Source organism: Larus michahellis, chromosome 14 (genome assembly GCF_964199755.1).
Source record: "Larus michahellis chromosome 14, bLarMic1.1, whole genome shotgun sequence".
Lineage (NCBI taxonomy): Eukaryota > Metazoa > Chordata > Aves > Charadriiformes > Laridae > Larus > Larus michahellis.
Genome location: NC_133909.1, coordinates 10,614,900 through 10,639,799, shown reverse-complemented (window position 1 = coordinate 10,639,799; position 24,900 = coordinate 10,614,900). Strand labels below are relative to the sequence as shown.

General features: G+C 66.9%; 5 protein-coding genes across 20 annotated transcripts; 3 read left to right on the top strand and 2 right to left on the bottom strand.

Moving 5' to 3' along the window:
• Window positions 1-1,284: 1,284 nt before the first annotated feature.
• On the top strand, window positions 1,285-5,133 carry LOC141751065 (uncharacterized). 2 transcript variants are annotated; one of them, XM_074607288.1, is made up of 7 exons: window positions 1,285-1,535; window positions 1,792-1,875; window positions 2,615-2,703; window positions 3,004-3,189; window positions 3,382-3,519; window positions 3,670-3,862; window positions 4,284-5,133. In XM_074607288.1, the coding sequence occupies exons 1-7, from the start codon at window positions 1,304-1,306 to the stop codon at window positions 4,619-4,621; spliced, it is 1,260 nt and encodes a 419-aa protein (XP_074463389.1). In that variant the 5' UTR covers window positions 1,285-1,303; the 3' UTR covers window positions 4,622-5,133. The 2 variants fall into 2 exon arrangements, with proteins under 2 accessions (XP_074463389.1, XP_074463390.1); XM_074607289.1 differs by lacking the exon at window positions 1,285-1,535 and having other exon boundaries at window positions 1,706-1,875; window positions 3,622-3,862; window positions 4,284-5,132.
• Window positions 5,121-8,804, bottom strand: AFMID (arylformamidase). Of its 8 annotated transcripts, none has more exons than XM_074607268.1 (11): window positions 8,695-8,804; window positions 8,512-8,602; window positions 8,300-8,404; window positions 8,168-8,216; window positions 7,913-7,998; window positions 7,760-7,832; window positions 7,423-7,520; window positions 6,868-6,946; window positions 6,500-6,629; window positions 6,163-6,267; window positions 5,121-5,953 (listed from the first exon to the last, which is right to left on the bottom strand). In XM_074607268.1, exons 1-11 carry the CDS (start codon window positions 8,722-8,724, stop codon window positions 5,333-5,335), a joined length of 1,467 nt encoding a protein of 488 aa, XP_074463369.1. In that variant the 5' UTR covers window positions 8,725-8,804; the 3' UTR covers window positions 5,121-5,332. The 8 variants fall into 8 exon arrangements, with proteins under 8 accessions (XP_074463369.1, XP_074463372.1, XP_074463373.1 ...); XM_074607272.1 differs by having other exon boundaries at window positions 5,583-5,976; window positions 6,500-6,735; XM_074607274.1 differs by having other exon boundaries at window positions 5,583-5,793; window positions 6,500-6,735.
• Window positions 8,805-9,036: 232 nt separating this feature from the next.
• On the top strand, window positions 9,037-12,477 carry TK1 (thymidine kinase 1). 3 transcript variants are annotated; one of them, XR_012589858.1, is made up of 8 exons: window positions 9,124-9,290; window positions 9,739-9,770; window positions 9,851-9,964; window positions 10,044-10,137; window positions 10,455-10,544; window positions 10,633-10,752; window positions 10,873-11,244; window positions 11,980-12,469. XR_012589858.1 is itself a non-coding variant. In XM_074607355.1 (7 exons), exons 1-7 carry the CDS (start codon window positions 9,225-9,227, stop codon window positions 11,029-11,031), a joined length of 675 nt encoding a protein of 224 aa, XP_074463456.1. In that variant the 5' UTR covers window positions 9,037-9,224; the 3' UTR covers window positions 11,032-12,477. The 3 variants fall into 3 exon arrangements, 2 of the variants coding, with proteins under 2 accessions (XP_074463456.1, XP_074463457.1); XM_074607355.1 differs by having other exon boundaries at window positions 9,037-9,290; window positions 10,873-12,477; XM_074607356.1 differs by lacking the exon at window positions 9,739-9,770 and having other exon boundaries at window positions 9,043-9,290; window positions 10,873-12,477.
• Window positions 12,478-12,804: 327 nt separating this feature from the next.
• Window positions 12,805-15,063, bottom strand: SYNGR2 (synaptogyrin 2). The gene is made up of 4 exons (XM_074607354.1): window positions 14,899-15,063; window positions 14,475-14,712; window positions 14,040-14,179; window positions 12,805-13,948 (listed from the first exon to the last, which is right to left on the bottom strand). The coding sequence occupies exons 1-4, from the start codon at window positions 15,007-15,009 to the stop codon at window positions 13,751-13,753; spliced, it is 687 nt and encodes a 228-aa protein (XP_074463455.1). The 5' UTR covers window positions 15,010-15,063; the 3' UTR covers window positions 12,805-13,750.
• Window positions 14,366-24,847, top strand: TMC6 (transmembrane channel like 6). Of its 6 annotated transcripts, none has more exons than XM_074607254.1 (21): window positions 14,366-14,502; window positions 16,158-16,238; window positions 16,429-16,547; window positions 17,393-17,524; window positions 17,632-17,790; window positions 17,926-18,031; window positions 18,128-18,224; window positions 18,316-18,570; window positions 18,850-19,040; window positions 19,123-19,267; window positions 19,531-19,686; window positions 19,830-20,005; window positions 20,150-20,231; window positions 20,604-20,701; window positions 20,859-20,954; window positions 21,699-21,774; window positions 21,955-22,088; window positions 22,492-22,668; window positions 22,862-22,940; window positions 23,093-23,171; window positions 23,696-24,846. In XM_074607254.1, exons 2-20 carry the CDS (start codon window positions 16,183-16,185, stop codon window positions 23,162-23,164), a joined length of 2,406 nt encoding a protein of 801 aa, XP_074463355.1. In that variant the 5' UTR covers window positions 14,366-14,502; window positions 16,158-16,182; the 3' UTR covers window positions 23,165-23,171; window positions 23,696-24,846. The 6 variants fall into 6 exon arrangements, with proteins under 6 accessions (XP_074463355.1, XP_074463352.1, XP_074463354.1 ...); XM_074607251.1 differs by having other exon boundaries at window positions 14,409-14,721; XM_074607253.1 differs by lacking the exon at window positions 14,366-14,502 and adding an exon at window positions 14,926-15,317.
• The last annotated feature ends 53 nt before the right edge of the window (window positions 24,848-24,900 follow it).

Genomic DNA, 24,900 nt, shown 5'->3' with positions numbered 1-24,900 from the left:
AAATCAGATCGGGGAGATTAGAGGCCTTTTTGCCTAATCATGAGCAGCTTGAAGTTGGAGGACAAGTTCCTGGAACAAAGAGGAAATGGAGGCAGTAAATAAAGAAAAACTGTTAACATGTGGCCCTGCGTGTGAAAAACGTCTCCGTGAAGAACTGTTTATGGCTCACTCATCTGTGGGGCTGGCAGCGCGGGGCGCAGCGGGAGGCGGCGATGAGGCCCTGCGCGCAGGGGTGCGGGCAGGCAGCTGGGGCAGTGGCGGGGGGCTCGTGGGTGGAGGGCCTGGGGGGGCTGGGGGTGTGTGTGGGAGCATGGCAGAGGGAGGAGGAAGGCGGCAGTGTAGTGGGGCCATGGCGCAAGTGGCTGGAGCGGGGATGCCAGGGAGGCTGCGTGCCTGGGGAGGCAGCAGCACAGCACGGGCGAGGAGGGAGGCACCGGGCAAGCAGGGGCCGGGCAGCACGTGGCCCCCGAGGGGAAGGGGAGCACCCGAACACCCCACTGCTCCCCCTGCAAGTGCCGAGTGCTGCAGAGCTGTGCCGTGGGCTGGTCCAGCCCAATGTGGGGCAGGCTGCGGTCTCATTGCTGTGCCAGGCAGGTGTCCCCCTGCTCCGGGGGCAGTGGGGATTTCTGCCAAGCGCCAGTGAGCCCCCTCCCCACTGCTGGCCAAGAGTGCCGAGAGCTGTGGAGCTGCCCCCGGCCGACACAAGCGCTGCTGCTGTGCGTGCCTGCCCGCGGAGCCACAGGACGGCGTCAGCTGTTGCCAGGGCAGACGCAGCCAGAAACCAGGGCCGATTCCCAGCAGCAAGGTCACCTCGCGCTGTCCCTGCCAGCAGCGGGAGCAGCATGGCGGGAGCCATCGCTCTTCAGCACATGGCACCATGGGCCTGCGGAGACTCATGGATCCCCGCACAGTTGCAGCTGAGCGGGCACACACGGCCTTGTGCTGATGCTCCCTGCAGCTGGGTGTCCAGGACGGGCGCTCCGGCAAAGCGAGGGCACACGGGAGAACCGGGGAGTCGGGGGCAGCACCCACCCGTGTCCCCCAGTGCCTCCGTCTGTCCCTGCACCGTGGCTCGGGGTGCAGGGCGGAGGGGGGGATGGAGGGCCGGCGGGCGGGGGGGGGGGGTCTGCGGGGCCGCGCTGCGGGGGCAGCCCCGGGACGCGCTCGGTGCCCACGCCGGAGCCACAGCCCCGTGCCCGGCCACCCCTGCGGGTCGCGCAGCCCCCGGCAGCGGGTCGCCGCGCCAGCCCCGCCCGGCCGGTCCCGGGAGCCCTTGCGGGGGGCGGTCCCGGCGGTCCCGGCCATGCTGGCGGCGCGGGGAGCGGGCGCGGCGTTGCGGCGGGGGCGGCTGCCCGCGGCGGGGACCGGGGCGGGGGCCGTGCAGCCCCGGGGCTCCCCCCGCCCCGCCGGGTGCCCGCCGCGCACCGTGGACCTGCGGAGCGACACGGTGACCCGTCCCTGCGCCGGGATGCGCCGCGCCATGGCCCGCGCCGCCGTGGGCGACGACGACTACGGGGAGGACCCGGCGGTCAACGGTGGGCGGCGGGGACGGACCCCCCCGCGGCCCCGGGCACGGCAGAGACGGGGGGCGCCCCCCCGCGGCGAGTCCCTGCCTGCAGCCGCCCGGCGCCCGGGGGGCAGCCGGGATGGGGAGCCCCGAGCGGGGCTTCTCCGGGGCTGGGGGGAATGGGGGCGGCAGCCCGGACCTGGGGGGCTCCTGGCTGTCCCTCCCCACACCCACCCAGGGCCAGCAGACACCCCCCACAGCCCCCCCGTGCTTTTCCCCTGCAGAGCTGCAGCGTCTGGCCGCAGGGATGCTGGGGATGGAGGAGGCTCTTTTTGTGCCCACGGCCACCATGGCGAACCTCATCGCCGGTGAGTGCCCGGGGCTGTGCCCGGCCCTACTGCCCCGCACCCTGGGGCGGCCAGGCCACACACCGAGGGGTTGGTTTATGCCCCCATCCCATGGAGGGTGCGGAAGGCGAGACCAGCCCCGCTCCTCCCCAGAGGCCCCACAGAGCCCCGCTTCTGCTTAGGAGGCTGCCGGGGTGGCCGCAGGGGAGAGCTGTGGGCAGCACGTCCCTTCTGACCCCACTGCATCTCCTCGCCCCTTCCTCGGCCCCCTCCACCTCAAATCTGTAGCAGCACAACCCTGCTCAGACCCCGGAGCTGCTGCCTGCTTCACGCTGGGGATGAGCAAACCCCCCCCCGACTTTGGGGCTGCTTGTTCCCGACCCACATTCAGCCCCTGCTCTGTTAACCTTTACCCGCTTCGCTTGCCTGCCCTCCTGTCAGCGGGGCTCCACTCTGCACTGCGTGGGCCCTGCTCCAGCCCCAGCCATGCGCGTGCACTGGGGGACAGAGGCCATGTCCCCCCAGCTGCTGCGGGCACTTCCCTCTGACAGCCCCCCACCTCTGGGGCAGAGCGGGTGCCCCGTGCCCGCAGGAGCCCACGCTGCTGCGGTGCCACTGTGCTGCGAGCCCAGCCTTCGCGCGCTGGAGCCCCCCAAAGCACCAGAGCGCAGGCAGCTCGTGGGCGCCACAGCTGAGCCTACCCACCCTCCCGCGGGTGCTGCCGCCATGCCCCCTCCCTCACAGCCCTTCTCCCTCCTAGTGATGTGCCACTGCCAGCGCAGGGGAGCCCAGCTGCTGCTGGGCCGGGATGCCCACCTGCACGTCTACGAGCACGGTGGAGCCGCACAGGTGGGTGCTGCGGCCGGGCGGGCTCCGGCCGGGCTCCCGGGGCACGGCGGGCCCGGTGGCACCGGCGGCGCAGGCAGGGGCCGGAGGGTGGCTTGCTGCTGCCCTCCTCTGGCTGCCGGGCCCGGGGATCCCCCGTTGAGCTGCAGCAGCGGCATCACCCGGGTCACCCCAAGCCACGGCCTGGGGCACGAGTTCAGCTGAGCACGCCTGGTGCAGAGGATGGAGGGGCAGAGGGCTGGGACCCCCATGCACCGCCACTGTCCCCTGTCACCTCTGCTCTCTGCCCTGTCCCGGGGACAGGTCGCTGGCATCCACTCCCAGGCACTGCCGGACCTGCCAGACGGCACCTTTGACCTGGACCAGCTGGAGCTGACCATCCGTGAGGCCCACGGTAGCCGGTACCACCCGCGCCCCGAGCTCATCTGCCTGGAGAACACGCACAGCTCGGCGGGGGGCCGGGCGCTGCCCCTCGCCTACCTCCAGCAGGTAGGAGCCAGTGGCTGGCAGCAGCCCTGCCTCGGCGCAGGCAGCCGGCCGGACCTGGCAGGACGCCAGCGCAGGGACGCCAGGGCCTGCCTGAGGAGCTCAGAGCACGGCTCTTATTGGCACCGGCTGCTCCACGGGGCTCGGTGCTTCCGGGGGTCCCTCCAAGCCCAGCTCCTCCTCTGCATCCCCCAGGTCCGTGGGCTCGCTGACCGCTACGGGCTGCGGGTGCACATGGACGGAGCGCGGCTGATGAACGCGGCGGTGGCCCAGGATGTGGAGCCAGCTCGGATCGCCCGGCACTGTGACTCTGTGTCCCTGTGCTTCTCCAAGGTGTGTTCACACGGGGAGGGAGTCCCCGGGGCCAGGTGGATCCAGCACAAGCTGGGGCCTTACCCTTGCCCAGGGGCATCGGGCTGAGCGCCCAGCTGGCAGGGGCAGCCCCACAGGGCAGCTCAGGTCACCCTCCCAGTGGCTCCACAGGGCCTGGGCGCCCCGGCCGGCGCGGTGCTGGCCGGACGCAGGGAGTTCATTGCTGAGGCCTGGCGTGCGCGGAAGCTGCTGGGCGGGGGGATGCGGCAGGCAGGCGTGCTGGCAGCCGCTGCCCGCGTCGGGCTGGAGCACGCGGCCGCGACGCTGCGCAGAGACCACGACAACGCCCGACGCTTCGCTGAAGGTACCCTGGGGCCCCTTGGCGCACTGGGAGGTGCAGGCGCCTGCAGCCCAATGCCACGCTCTGCCCACGCTGCTGTGCAGCCGGGTCCTGCCCTGCCCCACAGCTCGGCGTGTGCCCAGCCTTACCCCCCCGCCCCCCGCCGGTGGGGCTCACCGCACCCAGCACCTCCCGGCACTGCCGGGGGTAACCGTGGTGCCGACACCTTCCCCAGGCAGCTATGCTGGGTCTCCAGCCAGGGACAGATGCCGCTGGGGTCCCTGCCTGGCTGGAGTGATGGGACGATGCTTTCCCTGTCCCCATGGTACCCCTGGTGCCACTCAGGGGGAGGGCAAAGGGCCCCTCCTTCAGCCGGGAGCTGGGGCAGCGCTGCAGCCTCCGCTCCCGGGCACCAGGCTCTCAGCCTCCCCCCTGCCTCCCCCAGGCATCCAGGAGCTGAACTCGCCCCTGTGCTCGGTCAACCTGATGGCGGTGGAGACAAACATCGTGATGGTGAGCGTCAGGGGGGGCTGGCCGTCCCCCGCCGAGCTCTGCGAACACCTGCAGGCTGTGAGTGAGGAGGAGTTGGCCGAGACTGGCCAAGCTGTCAGCGTCCTGCTGTTCCCCTGGTCGGCACACACCGTGCGCGCCGTCTGGCACCGTGACGTCTCGGCCCGTGACACCGAGCTCGCAAAGAACAAGCTGGAGTTTGTGGCTAGGAAGTGCCAGGAGAAGCTGGCCCTGGGACTGCACCCGACTCCTCCGAGCGCAGGGGGAGCCTGAGCATCCCCCCAGCCCCAGCCCGGGGCAGCTGCTCCCCTGGTGCTGCAGGCGAGCTGGGCTCTCCCGGCTTTGTCCCAGCAGCCAGCAGCAGAGGGGCTGGGACCAGCCACAGCGTGCTCTAGGCACGTTCCCAGCCAGCTGCAGCACAGCGTCCACCCCTGCGTGCAGCCCAGCCCCGGGAAACCCCAGCCCACCCCCAAAGTGGGAGCACCGCACCTCCCCGGAGGGAGGGAGCACCTTCGCAGACATGCCGAGGGGCAGTGGGGAGCCCACATCTCACACCACCGCCCAGACCCAGCAAACACAGCCTCAGAGCACCATCTAGTCCTCGACAGCAGCTCTGCTTCTGTAACTCAGGTCCTGCACCCAAAAGCAGAGCCAGACACCTCCCACCCCAAAGGCCACACGCTGCGCCTGGCCCATGCGCACCGCACGTGTGCAGGGATGCTGCAGCAAGGAGACAGATCCCGAGGGATGCTAGGGGCTCAAAATAAACATGTTCTGGCAGTGCTGCGGCTGTGCAGGGTGTTTTCTCCCAAACATGCTCCTCCCTTACCGTGCAGCAGGGACGTCGTCACAGCCCAGAGGTCCCCGTTGAGGGACCAGAGCTCCTGAGGATGTAAAAGCATCTCACAAGTTTGTATCTGGCCAGGACTCTCCCAAGGGCACAAGCCCAGCCTGGCCCAGATGGCTCCCCAGTGTGATCCTCTGTCACCCCTCATTCCCAAAGGCTCGTGTCACCCCAGTCCCACAGCCGGGCTCTGTTCTGGGTTGGCGAGTCCCCAACTCTGCCCGTGCAAAGAGCCGGGCCGGGCTCTGATGCGCTCCCTGCTGCCGGCATGAAGAGCCTGGCTGTGGGACGGGGGCTCCGGGCTGGGAGAGGAGATTCTGCAGCCACATCTGGTGTGCACTCACCAGCTTAGCACAGCCCCAACTCCCAGGGAGCAGAGTTACACCCATGCAGCAGTAATTCCCATTATATTTTGTATTGGCAATAAGCAGTTTAAAGGAAACCGATGGAACAAACTTCATCACCAGGTCATCCAGACAGAGCCCTGCAGGCCTGCCAGCTCCGGGCACTCCAGACAGGCAGGAACACCCCAGCAAAGGAATGCCAGCCCAGGCGAGAATCGGTGATAACCGGTGCTTGAGGCCGCCCCGCCGGCTGCAGGCTGGAGGGAGCGGAGGGATCACAGAGGGTGTGTGGAGGCAGAGGCTGCCCTGTGCTGCAGGAGCGAGGAGCGGAGCAGGGCAGGGTGTGCACAGGCTGCCTGTCACCGCCACGCAGGGCTGTGGTTCCCGTTCAGTTTGCTCCCAACATGCCATCAAGCCCTTGAAATCATGGTCAGAATCACCTGGGATGTGTAACCGAGCTCTGTGAGCAGTGCCCGGCCCCGCTCCTCCACCCCTGGAGATGATGTCCAGCCCCGAAGCCACAGCCCTGCACCCACCCAGGTAAGCTTCCCTCGGCACGGCGCTCCTGGGCTGCCGGTCTCAGCCATGCTCAGGGGGCAAAGGGCGGACGGGAGTTCTTCACCTACCTGAGTGAGGACATAGCTCTCCTCCGACAGCTTCTCGATGATGTCAAAGTGATCCACGCCCGCGAGATCCAGCAGGGAGACGGACCAGCCGGCAGCACGCAGGGCCTGCGGAGGGAGTGGCACTGCCAGGAGGGAGCCGACCTCCATCCTCCCTGGGCAGGGCAGCAGGAACCACGGCTTGGCAAGGACCAGCGTCCTCCCCCGAGCCTCTGTCGTCTTCGCCAGCAGCCACCGCACAGCAGCAGAAATACAGCACACGAGCTCTTTGTCCCAGCCCAGCAGGTCCGAGCGGGCTGGCAGGAGCAGCGGAGCCGAGCGGGGGCTGCCGGGGGCTCACCTGGCCATACTCCTGCGACTGCCTGCGGAACTCTGGGGAGTCGTGCTGGGCCACAGCCACAAGTACCTCGCAGGACATGGGCGCTGCTGAGGGGATGCAGAGCATGGGGCTGTTCCTCTGGGCCACCTCCCTGGAGGAGACACCGCAGTGACAGCCCACGGACCCCCGCATCCTCGGCTGTGCGCACCAGCCGTCCAGGGGGCGTGGGGGTCGCCAGTGCCTGGGGCTCGGGCTTTCTGTGTAGGCAGGGGCAGAGCTGGCTGCAGAGCTGATGGCGTTGGCCCGCAGGCTGTGCTGGCCAAAGCCACGCGTGTGCGCAGCCGGCCTGTGGCCTTTCCCAGCTGCTGCCCCGCCGTGGGTGAGCTCACCGGCTCATGTTCAGCGCATCGTTCACGTAGGTGTGCAGGATGGGCTCAAGGTCGTACACGCCACTCACCAGCACGGCTCCTGGAGGCAGAGGGGCCGGCGCGTGAGGGGCCCTGCAGCTCGAGCCTCTCTCATAGAACCATCAAATCACAGAATGGTTTGGGTGGGAAGGGACCTCTAAAGGCCATTTAGTCCAACCCCCTGCCATAGGCAGGGACAACTTCAACTGGATCAGGCTGCTCAGAGCCCCGTCCAACCTGGCCTGGGATGTTTCCAGGGATGGGGCATCTCCCACCTCTCTGGGCAACCTGGGCCGGGGGCTCACCACCCTCAGCGTAAAGAATTTCTTCCTTACAGCCCTGTGCACGGGAACTCTCCTTGTGCCCGCATCCCCAGGCCTTGGTGAGCTGCTGGTGGGTGCAGGACACGCACACCCCGGGGACAGCTTGTCCAGGAGCCCAGAGTCCTGCACTCCCCGCGCCTGTGGGCAGCTTGTCTCCATCGGCAGCAGAGATGCCTCGTCCCAGGTACGGACACCCTGGACACAGCTGCGCTACCTTTGATATCCGGCACCACTCCATACTCCGTCCAGTCCGTGGCCAGCACCATGGCTGCCAAGTGGGCCCCAGCCGAGTGTCCACACAGGTACAGGCCTCTGGAGAGAGGGAGCCATGAGCCAGTGCAGGAGGGGATGGCATGGCGCCTGCCCAGGGACACCCCACTCCGCGCGGAGGAGGCGGTGCAGCCGCAAGCACCGCAGCCCAATTGCGGCAGCTCGGACACATCTCCCGATCCATCGACTGGCGCCTCACTCAATGATGCGGGAGCACCGTTTGCCCGGAAGGCCCGCCAACGGCCACGGTGGTGGGGCGGAGGGGACCCCGGGTGGCCCACCTGATCCTGGAGTACCGCCGCACCAGGAAGGCGAGGCTGCGCCGCACCTGCAGCACCATGGCGTCCATGTGGCCTGGGCAGAGGGCAGAGGGCAGAGTCAGGAGGGCGCCGAGCCAGTGCTGGCAGCCGCCACCTCCACTGGGCAGCACCTACCTTTGGGGGCTATGTCATATCCCAGTGCCACCACCGCCACCCCCTGTGACACCAGCGGGGGGGCTGCGAACCCCGACTCGTCCTTACTTAGGGGGGAAACAGAAGGTAGCCATGCCACGGGGGCCGGGGGCTGCCGGGAGGCCGAGCAGACCCAGAGCACCCAGAACAAGTCCGGGTGTCCTGAGAAGGGAGGCAGGGGGAGCGGGCCGGGGGGGTCCTGTCCCGAGGGACCCCCTCTCCGACAGCCCACCTCACCTCAGGCACTGCCAGTATCCGCCGTGGATGTAGACCAGGGCCGGGAATGCTGCGCGGCACAGCCCGGGGTGAGCGGGGAGCCCGGCCACCGCCCGCCCCTCCGCCGACCCACCCCCCGCCCCCGGCACCTACCGCCGGCGGGCTCCGCGGGGAAGTAGATGTCCAGCTTCTCCCGGTCTCCGTCGCCGTAGGGGACGTGCAGCGAGGTCTGCGCGCCGGCCCGGGCCCGCTGGGTCCCTGCGGGAGGACGGACACGGCGCCTGGCGCCCCGCTCCCCCGCGGCAGCCCCGCTCCCCCCCGCGTCCCCCGCTCCCCTCGCCGCCCCGGCACCGCCCCCGCCTCACCCGCCGCCGTGGCCTCCAGGTGGGCCTGGATGACGGCCTCGCTGTCCAGGCGGGGGGACCAGCGGCTGGGGGAGTACTGCTGCTCCAGCGCCTGCGGGGGTGCACGGGGCTGCGCGCTGGGGCGGCTCCGCCGGGGCGGCGGGGACCGGGAGAGACGCCCCGGGCGGGAATCGCGGACCCTACCTCCACCGGCATGTCCCGCCAGACCCCCATGCTGCTGCCGGTCCCGATCCCGATCCCGATCGCGATCCCGGTGCCGGCCCCGGTCCCGATTCCAGTCCTCGCCCGACGCGGCCCCGAGGGCGGGGCCAGAGCCCGGGGGCGGGGCCAGCTTGCTCCTATTGGCCGTTCGGGGCGAGGGCGGGATGAGGGGCGGGGCCAGAACCATGGGGCGGGAAAGGCCCCCTCCCATTGGCCGGCCGGGGGGCGGGGCTGGGAGGTGTGGACGGGGGGGCGGGTCCGCCCCGCTGCCATTGGCAGCCCAGGGGGCGGGGCCCGGGCCGGCGCGCGTGCAGGCGGGGCGATGACGTCAGGGCGGCGGCGCCGTGCACGCCGTGCAGGAATATAAGAATTTTCGCGCCCGTGCTGCCACTGGCTGGCGCGGCATGAGCCCTCCTTCGATTGGCTGGAGTGATGGCGCGTGGGCATGAGCTCTCCCCGGATTGGCCGGCGCGGCCGTGAGGCGCGCGCGGGTTGTTCGTCCGTCTGTCGCCATGAACTGCCTGACTGTGCCCGGCGTCCACCCCGGCTCCCCCAGCCGCCCGCGCGGGCAGATACAGGTATCGGCGGGGGCCGCCCTGAGACGGCGACGGCGGGCCGGTATTGGGGGTTGGTGGGGCTGCGGGCCCAGGCCGATCCCGAGGGGAGGACGCGGGGCTGGGCCGGTACCGGGACGGGGCAGAGGGATGCGGGGCGGGGCTGGGCCGGGCCGGTACCGGAGGGTGCGCCCGGGCTGTGCGGGAGGACGGCTGGGGTGAGCTGCTTGGGGCCCAGGCTCTCAGACCCATAGTGGGGCTGGGCTGGTCCTGGGGTGCAGGGGACACCGGGGATGCCGGGCCGGTTCCGGGCGGGATGCGCTGGCTGGGGGGGGGCAGGGGTCGCACCAGCTCCGGGGGGGAGCCAGGACTCCTGGAGCCATCCTGTGGCTGGGCTGGTACCGGGGGCTGCCTGCACGGTGCCCCCGCCGAGCTGTGCTCACACCTGCTGACCCCCACGGTTCTGCCCCAGGTGATCTTCGGCCCCATGTTCTCCGGGAAGAGGTAGGTGTGGGGGGATAGGGGGGAGGCAGGGGCTAAGGTAGCAGGGGGCTGCAGGCCCTGCTGACTGCTGTCTCTCGCAGCACGGAGCTCATGCGGCGGGTGCGGCGGTTCCAGCTGGCTCAGTACCGGTGCCTCCTGGTGAAGTACGCCAAGGACACGCGCTACTCCGTCTCTGGCGTCTCCACACATGACAAGTGAGTCCCTGGGGCAGGAGGAACCCCGCACTGCGGGCCAGGCAGCCTGGCTCACCCTCTCGCCCTCCCTTCCCCGCAGGAGCACCATGGAGGCCCTGCCAGCCTGCCTCCTCATGGACGTGTACCAGGAGGCGCTGGGCTCTGCCGTCATCGGCATCGACGAGGGCCAATTTGTAAGTGTATGGCCACGGCAGGTCCTGGGGAGCTCTGTAGGACGCAGCCTCTTCTCAGCACCCTGTGCAGAAGGTGGTCTGAATCCTCTGTGGGAGGGAGGGATGGGAAGACATACCCTGGGGCAGTTTGATCCTGCTGGACTATGCTGGTATGGTCAAACCCTTCCCTTAGTCCCTGCAGGCTGAGGGCAGTGGGGTTGGGGTCCACGGAGGGGCAACATGGCTCTAATTTTCTTGTGCCCTGGGCACGTGCTGCTGGATCCTGAGCGAAGTGATGCCTCTTCTTCCTCCTGACGCTGTTTCTGTCCCTCCTCCAGTTCCCAGACATCGTGGAGTTCTGTGAGATGATGGCAAATGCTGGGAAAACCGTCATCGTTGCTGCTCTTGATGGGACTTTCCAGAGAAAGGTAAACCACTCTTTTCTTTAGTACAGCAGCTGCTTTGGGCTCCACGTAGAACCCATCCAACAGAACTGCCCCTGCTGTCTTGGCACAGGCTTTCGGGAGCATCCTGAACCTCGTCCCACTGGCAGAGAGTGTGGTGAAGCTGAATGCCGTGTGCATGGAGTGCTACCGAGAAGCCTCCTACACAAAGAGGCTGGGAGCAGAAAGGGAGGTGAGTTCCCTTGGAAGAGAAAGCACTTCAGTAGCTTCACCCTGCCGGTTCTGCCAGTCTAGAGGGATCCCCTCAGGGGAACGGAGATCTGCAGAGTCACTCTCCCAATTTTCTTGCCAGGTTGAAGTGATTGGAGGAGCAGACAAGTACCACTCTGTCTGCCGAGCCTGCTACTTCCGCAAGCGGCCTCAGCAGACTGGGTTGGAAAACAAGGAGAATGTGCCCATGGGGGTGAAGCAGCTGGACGTGGCTGCCTCACGGAAGATCTTTGCTTCTTGACTGCTGGGCTCCTGCACGGGGAAAAATGAGAGGAAGGAAGCTACGTGCTGCAGCCCCCAGATGCCAGATCTGGCTTCCCCTGCTTTTAGCAAAACTGTTAAGTGTCTTAGCTCTGCCTGCCAAGCCGCTGTTCCTCTGCACTGAGCGCCGGGAAAGAAGAGGATCAACCCGATGTGATGCCGGGGGGAAGCTGAAGCAGGAGCCTGACTAAAAGTGAGTTCCTTTCTCATACATGGAAAAGCGACAGGTGTAGTTACTGATGCTGCCACATAAACAGGTCCCAAAAAACTGTCCCAGCAAGCCAGGCTGCAGGGCTTCCATCGCCTGCCATAGTTCGGCCTGGTCTCCTCCCTGTGTTCAGGCTGGCACTGGTGGATGGTTCACTTGCCTGTCAACGCAACCGTTTCTTTATCTCTTGCACACTGTTGCTAAATTCCAGGTTTCTTAAGACAATGTACAGTAAGTTAGTATTTTAAGCCCACTTCCTTTTTTAGCAGCCTGAGGGATAACTCGTTGCTTGTCGTAGAGCTGTGGCACAACTTTTCAACTGACACACGTAGCAGCTGCCCGGCCCTCAGCAGTCCCTCTGAACGACTCTGCACGGCCTGTCCCTTTGCTGTTACAATCACCTGCTGTAACTGTCCTGTAAACTTTTGTTGAAACAGAGGCGGTGGGGGGGAGAAGGAAGCCTTGTCTTGACAGCCTGACAGTGGGCTCTTCTGAACCCTTGAACTTTAAAAGGGCTGGCAGTAGTCTCGTAGTAGTCTGTGTATTTAGTTCTTCCAAAAGGACTCTTGACTTCACTTCAGGAAGAGCCTCCTCTCCAAAATCAGGCTGGTTTTGCTCAGGTCCAAGCTTCGTGCTGCCACTTCAGTGCTTGGTTACCTGTGAAGGGTTTGGAGGCTCAGGACTTAATCTGTAAAGGTTTGGGCTACTGTTTCTGTGCAGATCGAGCTACCTGGAGAAGGGTCTCTGCTTTGAGTGGTTCTCAACTCTAGTCATGTATCTTGCTCTCCCTCCTGAGCCTTCTAAAAATTCTCGAGGCTGATTCTTCCTCTGCTGTAAGTTGACTGAAGGATCCTCTTTCCCCTTTGCTTGACTTGGCTTCTGGTAGGTTGTGGAGTTTTTTTCCTTACTCCTTGCAAAAGTGCTTTTCCCTGTAAGCCAGCGTCCGCGAGCTCCAAGCAGCAGCTCTTGGTTCTGGCCAGGTCAAATCTCCACGCGTGAATGCAGTGCTCTCTGTTTGCTGACACCCTCCAGGGGGAGGAGGCACCTCCCGAGAAGGTTACAAGAGCCATCTGAGAACCCCTGCTCCCTCTGCGTCACTTGACATGATGACAGTTGTACTCACAAGCACTTCATTGCCAGGCCTGGGCTTTCCCCTTGCAGGGCGGGGAGGCAGCACTGCTACTGGTTTAGATTAATAAATAACTTAATGAAGTTGTCTGTGTGTGTTTTATACCAGACTGCTTTGAGGCGGCTTCCCCGCAGCTCACAGTGTGCGAACGGTGGGGGCTGGTCGCTCGCAGCCCTAGCCCAGGTTGGTCAGCTGCTCGTGGCAGCTCTCTGCCCAGACCTTCTACCAAGCAGACTCCGCTGAGAAGGAGGAGGGATCACCTAAAAATAGATGCCAGCATGAGTGTGCTGTTTGCAGCCCAGCAGTTGGCTGGGGCTGCTCTGCCACTTCCCTGCCTCGGGAACCCCCCAGCCCTCCGGGGAGAGACGAGAAACAACCCTGTTTTCCTTCCCCAGAGAAGAAAGGCACGTGATGGCTCGGTGAAAAAGTTTATTCCTTCTCTACAGTGACAAAGAAAGAACTATTTCAAGGCCAGCCCCAGCAGCGACAGCTCGCACACTGCTGCTGGGAACAGCTTCACAGCAGGTGCAGCAGAAAACACAACCTGAGACGGCGCTGGCACGGGCAGCCCGGGAGAGCCAGGAATGCGGCGCGGGATGGCGGCCGCGATTCTGCGGCGGCAGTGCTTGGTGGGAGGCAAGCGAGGGGGCCCAGTACCAAATCAGCAGGAAAAGCGTTCCGGGTTCTTCCTCGGACGCCTGGAGCAGCCACAGCCCTGCCGAGTGATCCTGGCACTCGCTGCTCCCACGGATCCCAAACCGCGTCCTCCAAGCGCTGGCAGCTCGAGTGCAGGCTGTGAGAAGGCACAGCACGGGGGTGCAGTCTAAAGAAGTCGGGGCTTTGGCATCAAGCTCACCCAGCAGCAGCCGAGGGGAAGGCACGGGGAGCCGGCGGAGCTGGGCCACGCCACCCGGCCGTGCCACGGCAGCAGGAGCCAGCACTTGAGGGGCTGGAAAGGCACCGGGGCCAGGGCAGCAGTCACGGGGGCACAGCCAGGACAGAGCCGGGGGGGAAAACCACCCACCCACCCACCCTGCCGCTTCCCCAAGGCACAACAGCGAGGGCAGGGGCTGGGGACCACGCTCAGCAGTTGCGAATCACCCACTATGTGCCAAATCACCCATTATGTGCTGAATCACCCACCACACACCAGGCTCCCGGTCCCAGCGGCAGCGAGCGGGGCTCCACCGCTGGGACCAGGCCCCTCCTGTGCCCCAGCACTGAGGCCCGGTGGCTTCACACGGAGCAGCTGCCACCCTCCCGCCCCACCTTCCCCCTCCGAGTCGCAGGTCCCTCCCCTCCCGCCCCACCGAAGAGAATTGCACTGGTACAGCCGGCCCCGCCGCGCCGCCGGGCAGGGGCTCAGTACACTGGCGGCGGCTGATAGCCCTCCGGGCCTTCTGCCGTGTGGGTGAAGGGCGGCTGCTGGTAGCTGTCGTGGCTGATGTTGGGGTAGCTGGAGTAGGGAGTCGGAACCTCCGGGCTGGGGTCCACGTAGCTGCGAGCAAAGTCCTCCACCCCCATCTTGTACCTCTTGTAGGCAAAGGTGATCAGGAGGCCCTGGGGAGACAAGGGGCTGCGGCGTCAGGGCTGCGCGGCCCCAGGGAGCCCCTCCACGCTCCCCCCTGAGGTCCGCCACAGCTTCACTCACCCAGGAGAAGACGGAGAAGAAGCTGAAGGTGATGGCGGCACGGGCCGAGTCAGCCCCAATGTGCACGTCCCCAGCTGGCGTCCAGGCCCACTGGTTGGTCAAGAAACAAAAGCCGATGAACCACAGGAAGGTCCAGAGACCTGCGGGAAGAAGGTGGCGTGAGGGGCTGAGGCTTTGTTCCGCTGCTCCCAGGCAGGTCCCCAGGCTAGACCCTGCTCCCACCGGGCGCCTGCTGCCATGGTGGGGGGGTCGGAGCCCGGCGCCACCACCCGCGACTCGTCGGAGCGCTCTCAGCAGGCAGCGCGTGGCCCGCGGGCAGCACGCCAGGCGGGAGCGACTCCCTTCGCCAGGCACCGGCAGCCACGTCACGGGACAAGGGCAGCCATTGTAGCAGCGGCAAGAAGGAACAAGCCTTGCCCCGCGGCCGCCGGGTACCTGAGAAGCCGAGGTCCGCCAAGACCAGGTACTTGCGGTCGGTGGCGTTGCTGATCTGGGGGAAGTAGATATCCACCATGAAGAAGAAGATGCAGGCGAGGAAGGCCAGGATGCCGATGCCGATGCCGTAGCGGCAGGCGTCCTCGTTGCGGTTGAAGATGCAGAAGAGCTGGGGGGAGCTGGGCGAGTTGGTGTAACCCTCCCCAACCAGGCAGGAGAAAACGATCAGGGCGAAAACCTGCAGAAGGTGGGAGCGGGTGTCCGGTGGGTGGCACCCCGGCGGTACCGGGGACCCTTCCCCGGGACGGGATGGTGGCACCGGGCAGGCAGGACGGGAGGGGAGGGCGCGGGGCCCCGGAGCCCGCACGACCCATCCCGGCCTTCCCCTCCCGTCCCGCCCGCCCCAGTTCCCGGTGGAACTCACCGCGCTGGCGATCCGTGCCAGGACCTGCGGCTGTTGCACGAAACGTGCCAGATCGAAGGCACCGCCGGCCTTGGCCGCCCCGTACGCTCCGCCGCCTCCGCCGCCCTCCATCGCCCCGGAGCCGCCGCCGCTCCTGCGCGGCACCGCCCCGGGGAGGGACAGAACGGGCGGTCCCCGTCGTCTTCCTCCCCCTTCCTCCCCCGTCGGGGCGGAGTGGGGCGTGCTCAAGCCGGCGGGATCGGTTCTGCCCCCCCCCGGTCACCCTCGGTGTTCTCCGTGCCCCGTAGAATACTGCAGAGCGGGGCCCGGTCCTGCGGCGGAGGGTCTCGCATCCCCCTCCCCGGTCAGGTCCCGGTGAGAGCGGCCGGTGGAGAAGAGGGGGCTTCGCAGAGGGGTGCTCCCACCGCCCCCGTCGCCCGGTACCGGGAGGAGGCTGGAGGGATGGGATGGGATGGGATGGGATGGGATGGGATGGGATGGGATGGGATGGGATGGGATGGGATGGAGGGGCTTCACACCCACGCCGAGCCTCCTCCGGTGCCCCGCGGAGGCGACGGCAGCCCTGGGACTCGTCTCTGTCTGTTCCCGGTACCAGGGAGGGCGAAGGGCTGCCGGGGACCCCCTGGGGTGGCGGGGCCGGGAGCGGGGCGCGGGTAGGGTGGTCGGGACCCCAGCCGGGGCGGCCGCCGGCCCGGAGCAGCCTCAGTCCGCCCCGGGGGGCTGCGGAGCCCGGTGGTGGGGAGGGTACGGGGAAGACGCTGAATCCCCCCCTGCCCCGGGGCACCGACGGGAGGTGGGAGGGGGCGCGGGCGGCTCGGTCCCGGCGGAGCCGCGCTCCGGCCCCGGGACGGCGCTGGCGGGGGGCACGGAGGTCTCTGCCTGGTGTCCCCCCGCCGGGGCGGGTGTGACCCCCGCGGGTCCTGCCGTGCCCTGCCGGGGTCGGTGTCAGGGGGCGCCCGGGGGCTCCGTCCCCTCCCCGGGACGGGGGCGGCGAGGCCCCGCCCCGCCCCTCCCGCGGGCGGGACCGGGACGGGCCCCGGCTGCGCCGCCTCCGCCATCCGCCCGCCCGCCCTTCCTTCCTGCCGCCGGCAGCGCTAGCCCGGGGCTAGTCCCGGGTTTAGCCCCGCCGTCCCGCTCCCCCGCACGCTCCGGCTGCGGCTCCGTCCACGTCCCAGAGGCGGGCGGGACCCCGGGGCCCCGGGGGAGCCGTGGGATTCGGGGTGGCCGCCGGTGCTGACCCCGTCCGCCCTCCGTGGCAGGGCGGCGTGCCCGAGGGAGCGCAGGATGTCCCGGCCGCCCTCCTTCACCCTCCGCGTCTCTGAGGACACCGGGAGCGATGGGTGAGTGGGGGCCTGCGCTGCCCCAGCCGTGCCCCGCACGCTCGGCCCCCGGCATCCCGCAGGCACTGGGTGCCTGTGACGCAGGGCACTGTGGCCGGGCTTTGGGCTGGCACCGGGGCTTTGCCACGGCTCCATCCCCAGGCCCCAGTGCCCAGCCCAGCCCCGGGTGAGTGGGTCCCTGTCCCTGCAGCCAGGAGCCGAGCCCGGACAACGAGGGAGCCCTGCACACGTCCTTCCACCAGCTCATCCTGGAGCAGAGCAGCTTGGTGGAGGCGGGTCTGGAGCTGGAGATGCAGGCGAGGGGCAGAGGTAAAGCGCCACGGTCACAGCTAGGGTGGGGACAGTGTGTATGCCCAGGGCCATCTAGCCTCCCAGACCCCGCCTGGCCAGCTAGGGCTTGTGCCGAGGCCACAGCCAAAGCACTTGTAGGAACCCACTGATGCCTTCACCAGTGCAGGCAGCAGGGCAGACCTGCCCTCGGAGACACACTGGTGAGGCCACAACTGGAGTACTGTGTCCAGTTTTGGGCTCCCCAGTTCAAGAGGGACAGGGAACTACTGGAGCGAGTCCAGCGTAGGGCAACCAAGATGATTATGGGACTGGAGCACCTCCCTTATGAGGAAAGGCTGAAAGAGCTGGGACTCTTTAGCCTGGAGAAGAGAAGGTTGAGGGGGGACCTGATTAATGTTTACAAGTATCTAAAGGGTGGGTTTAAGGACGACGGAGCCACACTCTTTTTAATGGTTCCCAGCGACAGGACAAGGGGCAATGGGCACAAGCTAGAACATAGGAAGTTCCATTCAAATACACGGAAAAACTTCTTTACGGTGAGGGTGACAGAGCACTGGAACAGGCTGCCCAGGGAGGCTGTGGAGTCCCCTTCTCTGGAGATTTTCAAGACCCGCCTGGATGCAGCCCTGAGGGATGTGCTTGAGGCAATCCTGCTCTAGCAGGGGAGTTGGACTAGATGATCTCTAGAGGTCCCTTCCAACTCTGAAGATTTCGTGATTCCGTGACACAGAGAGTGTCCCTGGAGAAGGGGACACTCTGGGGGGAAGGTGCCTGGCCCTGTGCTGGAGTAGGGCAGCGGGGCCACGAGGACTGGAGCTGTGGGTCCAGCTCTCACCGCTCCACGTCCTGCCCTCCTTCTCCAGAGCACCTGTCACATCTGGCTTCCCCGGACGCCTGTGCCACGGCCTGGCTGGAGCCCGGGCAGGGCGAGCAGCACCCTGGCTACTCCTCCACCACCCTGCGGATCCTCGCTAGCATGCCCAGCCGCACCATCGGTAGGTGCCACCCGCCCTTCCCCAGGCCAAGAGCCCCTCGGGAGAGCTCTCCCCTCTGCCCTGCTCTGCCGCAGCCGCCCACCCTCCTGCCCTGCTCTTGCCCGCAGGCCGCAGCCGCGGGGCCATCATCTCCCAGTACTACAACCGCACGTCCCGGCTGCGGCGCCGGAGCAGCCGCCCGCCTCTGCAGCAGCTCTGCCGCGCGGCACGGCCCAGCCTGCGGCAGTATGACCTGGAGACTGACCCTGCCATGGCCACACTGGAAGGTGAGGGTTCTCTGGGAGCAGGGGCAGGCAGTGCCGGGCACCATCTCCATGCCGGGCACCGTCTCCATGCCGGGTTTGGGACGGGCATGCCATGTCCTCGCTGGTTGCATCCTGCTGAGCCCCTTGTGCCCCCAGACAAGCGCAGCCTGCTGGTGAAGGAGCTGCTGAGCCTCTCGCCCAGCCAGCGCAGCCACATGCTGCTCACTGTGCCCCTCAACCTGGCAGAGAAACGCACCCTCCGGTAGGTCCTCTCCCCCACCCCGGCCAGGCGGGGCTCCCGCAGCCGGAGCCATGCCGGGGCCTGCGCCGCCCTCTGACACCCCTCTCTGCGGGACAGGTGGGAGCTGAGCGGGCAGAGGGGCCCCTTGCAGCAGCACGCCCAGCACCGGGCATCCTCCTCTCCCTGCGGCCGGTCCAAGGACTACATTGTCCTCGTAAGTCTGGGGCGCGGGTCTGCACAGCAGCCGCCCGGGGCTCCGGTGCAGGCTCCAGCCCCAGTGCTCTTCCCGGGCTCTCTGTCCCCAGGGCTGCCGGGGGCTCTGGTACCGGCTCCTCTCCCTGCTCTCCGCTGCGCAGCCCTGGCACTACGCCCTGAAGCAGATCGGCGGCCGCTTTGGTTCCAGTGTCCTCTCCTACTTCATCTTCCTCAAGACACTCTTGATGTTCAACATCTTTTCACTCCTCATCCTCTTGGTCTTTGTGGTGGCCCTGCAGGCTGCGTATCCCCCTGCCTCGGTCAACCCCCAGCCCTTCACCGGCCTCGAGCTCCTCACAGGAGCGGTAAGCACTGCCAGATGCTAGTGCCAGCGTCCCCGGGACAGGAGCTGGTCCGAGCCTGGGGCTCAGCCCTGCATCCCTGCCACGGCAGTGCCCTGGTCCCTGCCCTCACACAGCCAGGGCACTGGGACCAGCAGTGCTGTGGCTGCAGAAGGGGGTGCCTGGTGCTGCCCCAGCCCAGGGCTCTGTGTCCCCGGGGGCCGGCACAGATGTGCCAGGCTGAGCAGGGAGCCACAGGCACCAGCAAGATCACCGTGGGCCCCATCGTGCGCTTCCCCACAGGGCTACTTCACTCACTCGCTGCTGTACTACGGCTACTACAGCAACATCACACTTAATGACCCCTGCGCCTCCAGCCCCGACAGCAGCGTGTGCCCCCTTGCAGCCCCCCTGCTCCCATACAACATGCCGCTGGCGTACGTGTTCAGCGTTGGTGTCTCCTTCCTCATCACCTGCATCCTGCTGGTGTACAGGTGGGTCGGCAGCACCTCCGGCACTGCCAGTCTTCCCCCTGCGCCCAGCCCCGATGCCCTGACGCCCTCCCCCTCGCTGCAGCATGTCCCGCTCCTTCGGGGAGAGCTACCGCGTGGGCAGCTCCATGGGCAACCTGGCTGTCAAAGTCTTCTGTGCCTGGGACTTCAAGGTGATCCAGAGGCGCTCGGTGAAGCTGCAGTGTGAGAACATCCGCACCCAGCTGAAGGTGAGGAGCCGGTTGGTCCCTGCACGCCCTGCGCCTGCACTGGGAATGCAAAGGTGTCTGCAGGAGCCGGTCCAGACCCCGGGGCTCAGCACCCCTCTCTTGCCCACTGCACAGGGGACTCCTGCAGCTGCACATACCCCCTGACCCGACGCTGCAGCACCCCTTTGTCCATCAGCCCTCCGGGTCCCACCTCAGTGCAGCAGGACAAACCCTCGCTCCAGCCCCAGAGCGTGCTTGGCAGCACCGTCCCTGCTCTCTTCCAGGAGCTGCTGGCGGAGCAGCGTTCCCGCTCCCGCTCCCTGAGCCTCTGCCAGCGCCTGCGACACACGGCTGTGCTGTTCCTGGCCTGGGCCCTCTCGCTGAGCACGGTGCTGGGCTGCGTGTTGGCTGTGCGCTACTTCTCGGAGCACATGCACACGGTGAGTGCGGCCCCTCGCCAACGGTTCCCCCAGCTGGTGTCAGGGTACCAGGGAGGGAGGCAGCGGCAGCCCTGGTACAGCTCCCATCCCGGTGTCACTGGGCTCCCAGCAGCCACGCGCTCACCCCGGTACCCGCTCACCAGGTTCATCAGGACCACCGCGCGCGGGGCAGTGGCGAGCGGCAGCAGGAAGCCGTCCTGCTGGTCCTGCCCCTCGTGGTGTCCCTCCTCAACGCGCTGATGCCCCACCTGTACAACTTGCTGGCCATGTGGGAGAAGCAGGAGTCCCCTGTGGTAGAGGTCTACGTGGCGATCTGCAGGTAGGCTGGCCGGGGAGGGGGGGAGCGTCCTGCACCCCCACCTGCGGTGTGGGGGGAGGCTTTGGGGCCGGGCACCCCGTCTGCGGGGCTCGGCCCCTCCGTCCCCAGGGCTCAGGGGCTCCCAGCGCCATTCCTGCTCCCCAGGAACCTCATTCTGAAGATGGTGGTCCTCGGCCTGCTCTGCTACCAGTGGCTCAGCCGGAGAGTCGTCTGCTCGACAGAAGAGGTCAGCACTGCTGTGCGGGGCCGGGCTCTGTGCAGAGCCGTGCCAGGAGCCCATGGAGCCCACCTGAGCCGGCTGGGCCACACCATCCGGACTGTCCCATGCCCAGGGAGCGCGGAGCAAAGCCAAGGCTGCGGTCCCAGCACCAGCAGGTGGCAGGGCAGGGGTCTGCTGGACGGCACCGCAGGCACCATCGGCTGTCTTGCTGGGGAGAGGGGGGTGACAGCCAGACAAGGGCACCCCAAACACCGGGTGGCTGGGGAAAGGGGAGGAAAAGGTCCCACAGCCCCTCACACCCCCTGGGGAGCATGGGAAAGCCATGGGGGAGGAGAGACCTTGTTGCATGCTCGATGCCACCTTTGCTTGTCTCCCCAGTGCTGGGAGACGTGTGTGGGGCAGGACCTGTATCGCTTTGTGGTGATGGATTTCATATTCACCCTGCTGGACACACTCTTCGGGGAGCTGATCTGGAGGTAACGTGCCCTGGGAGGGGTCCCCCCACCGACGTGGTGTCCCCGGCACGGCCCTGGGTCTCTGCTGCACCCGGGCTCTGCCGCTGTCGGGGGAGAGGTGGGGGGCTGAGCATCCCCCCCAGCAGCAGCGTGGGAGCAGAGCTTCGCTCCTTCCCAGGCTGATCTTGGAGAAGAGGCTGAAGAGGAAGCAGAGACCTGAGTTTGACATTGCCCGAAACGTGCTGGAGCTGATCTACGGGCAGACCCTGACCTGGTGAGGTGCCGTCTTGCCTGGCGCGGCTCTGCTGGCAAACACCTCATGGTCCCATGTGAGCCCCGCAGCTGGTAGGGACCAGGCATGGGAACTGCACGAGTTTTGCTGAGCGGGGACATGGGAGACACCCCCTGAGCCCTGCATCGGTGGGATGAGAGAGATGGGTGTTCTGGCAGCCACAGCACCTGGGGCTAGCACCTTACAGCCACAACCCGGGAGGTCTGGCTTTGGTGACAGGGTGACAGCCACAGGGGCATCAGCAGCAGAGCATTCCGGCACCGGTCCAGTGTCCCCTGCCCAGCTGGTCCCTTCCAGAGCTCTGGGGAAGCCGCAGGCTCCAGGGCACACGCAGCCCTGCTCCTTACTCCAGACCGTAATGGCACTTGCTGCTCTGAAGGGACACGCTCCCCTCCAGCCTGTCCGCTCGGCTCCTCAGGGTCCTGCCTTGCCACCCCCCAGTGCCTCTCTGCAGCCCCCAGCCTTCCCCCCCGGCCCGAGGAGGGGATCCATGCACGTGCTGCTGCGTGCCCACTCCCAACACACCCGGGACCCGCAAAGGCCACAGCCACCCCGGGGGTCAGTGACATCCTGGCACAGGCTGCGCAGCAAACCCGGCTCGGCCCTGGTGTGCCTGCTCTTTGCTCTACAAAAGCCTGGCCACGGCTGGGGCCAGTGCCGGCCACTGCCCCCGACTCCCGCGGGGCCCAGAGCCGGCACAAGCTCCCATTCCCCCCTCTCTCCCAGGCTGGGTGTTCTCTTCGCTCCACTCCTGCCGGCTGTGCAGACACTGAAGCTGGTGCTGCTGTTCTATATCAAAAAGGTGAGAGGTGTTCCCCCCCGGCAGCTCCCTGTGCGTCCCCGTGGCGGGCAGCACGCAGGGAGGGAGGGGGTGATGCTGGGACAGGGTGTCACTCAGCTCCCGGCGGACAGAGGGACGGGGTGCGGAGTGGGGGCTGCTTCCCCAGAGGCAGCAGCACACAGGACTCATCCCTGTCTGCAGACCAGCCTGATGCAGAACTGCCAGTCCCCCAGCAAGCCCTGGCAAGCGTCTCACATGAGCACCGTCTTCATCAGCCTGCTGTGCTTCCCGTCCTTCCTGGGTGCAGCCATCTTCCTCTCCTACACCATCTGGTCGTGAGTACCCGCTGGAATGGGCTCGGGCCACAGACCCACCGGCTGGCTGGCCAAGGAGAGGGGCTTGGGGAGACGGTCCCTCCCCCCGCGATGGCTCACAGAGCGCATGGTGCCCAGCATGGCACCGTGCCCCTGGCAGGGAAATGCTGCCCAGCCACCGGTCACCGCACAGAGCGTGGCAGCGATTGGCCCGTGCCCGTTCCTTCCAGCTGTTCCCAGCTGTTCCTGATGCAGGGCAAGGGGATGAGGACCCCCTTGTCCAGCCACTGGGGATGGCTGGGGCAGGCGAGGCTTGGTCCCTTGTGGGGCTGGACATCTGAGGCTGGGCAGTGCCCTGGGCTGGGGGCAGCAGCTGTCTGGGCTGCCCATCGCTCTGACCGACACCACCGCTCCGTCTGCTCAGGGTGCGGCCATCAGAAACCTGCGGTCCCTTCCAGGGGCTGGAAACCATCTACAAATCAGGGAAGACCTGGGTGCAATTGCTGGAGAAGTCCAACCCGAACATCACCTGGTTTGCCTGGGTCCACCAGTACCTGGTGGAGAACACCTCCCTCCTGTTCTTCGTGTCCGGGGTCTTGCTGTGAGTAGGGACCCGAGCCTGAGGCTGAACCTGGGCCCACGCTTTGCGGGTCCTGCTGTCACAGCCCCGAGTGGGGGGGTCTGGGAGCTGGGGTGTCACTCCAGAGCCCTGTGCCCCGGCCTGGTGCCAGGAGTGCAGTGTCTCCCAGCTTCCCGCCCCGGCTGCCACCATCCCATTCTGCCTGTCGTTGCAGAGCTGTGATCTACTTCAACATCCAGGTGGTGAGAGGCCAGCGGAGGATCATCCGCCTGCTGAAGGAGCAGATCGCCAATGTGCGTGAGCTCCACACACTGCCCCTGGCCCATCCCAGCTGCTCCATGCCCTGGTCCAGCTGGATTCAGGCTCTAGTCCCGACAGCGCTGCCACCTGGGACGTGCGAGAGCCCATCCCACGGCTGCTCACTGTGCTGTCTCTGCTGTTACAGGAGGGGGAAGATAAAATATTTCTCATTCAGAAGCTTCACTCCATTTACGAGCAGAGGGAGAGACGCGCCTGAGTCCCAGGTGAGCCCTGCACGAAGGGGAGAGGGGGCTGCCGGGGTGCTTGGAGCTCAGCCAGGCGCGTGGATGTTCCTCGGCTCCGTGCCGGAGCGGGGCTGGCAGGAGCACCAGAGCCAGCCCAGCCCCGGCAGAGCGCCTCTTGTCAGGGAGCGGGAAGGGGCAGGAGGTGATGGGGTGAGCCAGCCTTTCCCTTGCTCTGCTGGCACGGGCGGCAGCGTGGCTGGGGATGAGGGGCCAGGGAGACGGTTGGGCTGCCCCAGCATCCAGCCTGTGCCACAGGACGCTGGATCCCTGGTGGTGCTGCGGCCCAGGGATGGCAGACCCTGCCAGCAGAGCCAGCACAGGGACAGGGTAGGGGATGGGGACAGGACGGGGACAGGGTAGGGGACGGGGACAGGACTGGGAGAGGGAACAGGATGGGGATGGCGATATTTAGAGAGCCCCATCTTTGCTCTCATCGTGGGGCAGTGACATCTGTCCCTGGCAGCAGACCCTCGGGGTTTCAGGGACTCTATCTCTCCCCTTAGTGTCACAGTCCCCAGGAAGGAGCGGGACAGGACAGGACTCTGCTCACAGCCAGGGACGGGATCAGCCCCTTTCTAAGCCATGGCAGCGCGGTGCTGGAGGCAGCGGGGCCGTGGGGTGCCGGGGAAGATCCTCTCCGCCGGGATGCAGTGGCCAAGGACCCATTGTAGCACCGGGACGCGCCTCAGCTCTGCAGGGACACTACGGCACAGGGATGTGGGTGCTCCCACGGCCCGGAGCCACTGGGGCTGCGGCAGGCACAGCAGGACCAGGGCCGGGACTGCCATCGCGCCCCAGGGCACAGCTCCACGCGGGGCTGGCTTGCCAGCAGAGCCCTTCTCCGTGGGCGTTAGCAGAGAACAGCTCTCCCCCCTGCCAACGCCAGAACAGCTTTGGGCTGTTTTCAGAAGCCTTTGGGGACAGTGAAGACTTCTGGCTGGAGAGAACCTGCGTCCCCCTCTGCGCTGCCCAGGGACGGCTGCCAGGCACCGACCCAGCTCCCGCCCCGTGTCTGGCTTGCCTGGAGGAGAGCAACTGGCCAACACCCCCATGAATGAGGCCACTTGGCCCCCCCCGGGCCAGGCAGCCCTCTGGCACACTGCAACTGCCAGGACGGGCACAGGGAAACCACCACGGTGCTGAGGGCTGGGCAGAGGAAGCCCAGGCTCTGGCTGCCCAGCCGCAGGCTCACCGGGCCCATTAAAGCGTAGCTGCACAGGAGCCCTTCCAGCCTTTGGACCTGTCGGGCTAGAAGCGGGCAAGTGGGTTTGGTGCGTCAATGTTCGTTAGAGGTGGTGACTCATCAGCCAGGACAGGGTGTGCTCAGGCTCCTCACCCCTGCCACTCGGGCTGCCCTGGGAACACCTCAGCTCAGCCCACACCGTGGGAGCAAGGACCAGTGCCACCTCATCGCGTACGGCCCCGGGAGCCACTCACCATCGCGGTGTGGTGTCCCTAGCCCCGGGAGCCACTCACCATCGCGGTGTGGTGTCCCTAGCCCCGGGAGCCACTCACCATCGCGGTGTGGTGTCCCTAGCCCCGGGAGCCACTCACCATCACGGTGTGGTGTCCCTAGCCCCGGGAGCCACTCACCATCGTGGTACCATGCCTGCAGCCCCAGGAGCTGTTTTCCACCCCAGCACACCGACAGCAGCCCCCAGCCCCGGAAAGCCGGTTGCCCCCGTGGCATGGCACCCATAGAGCCAGG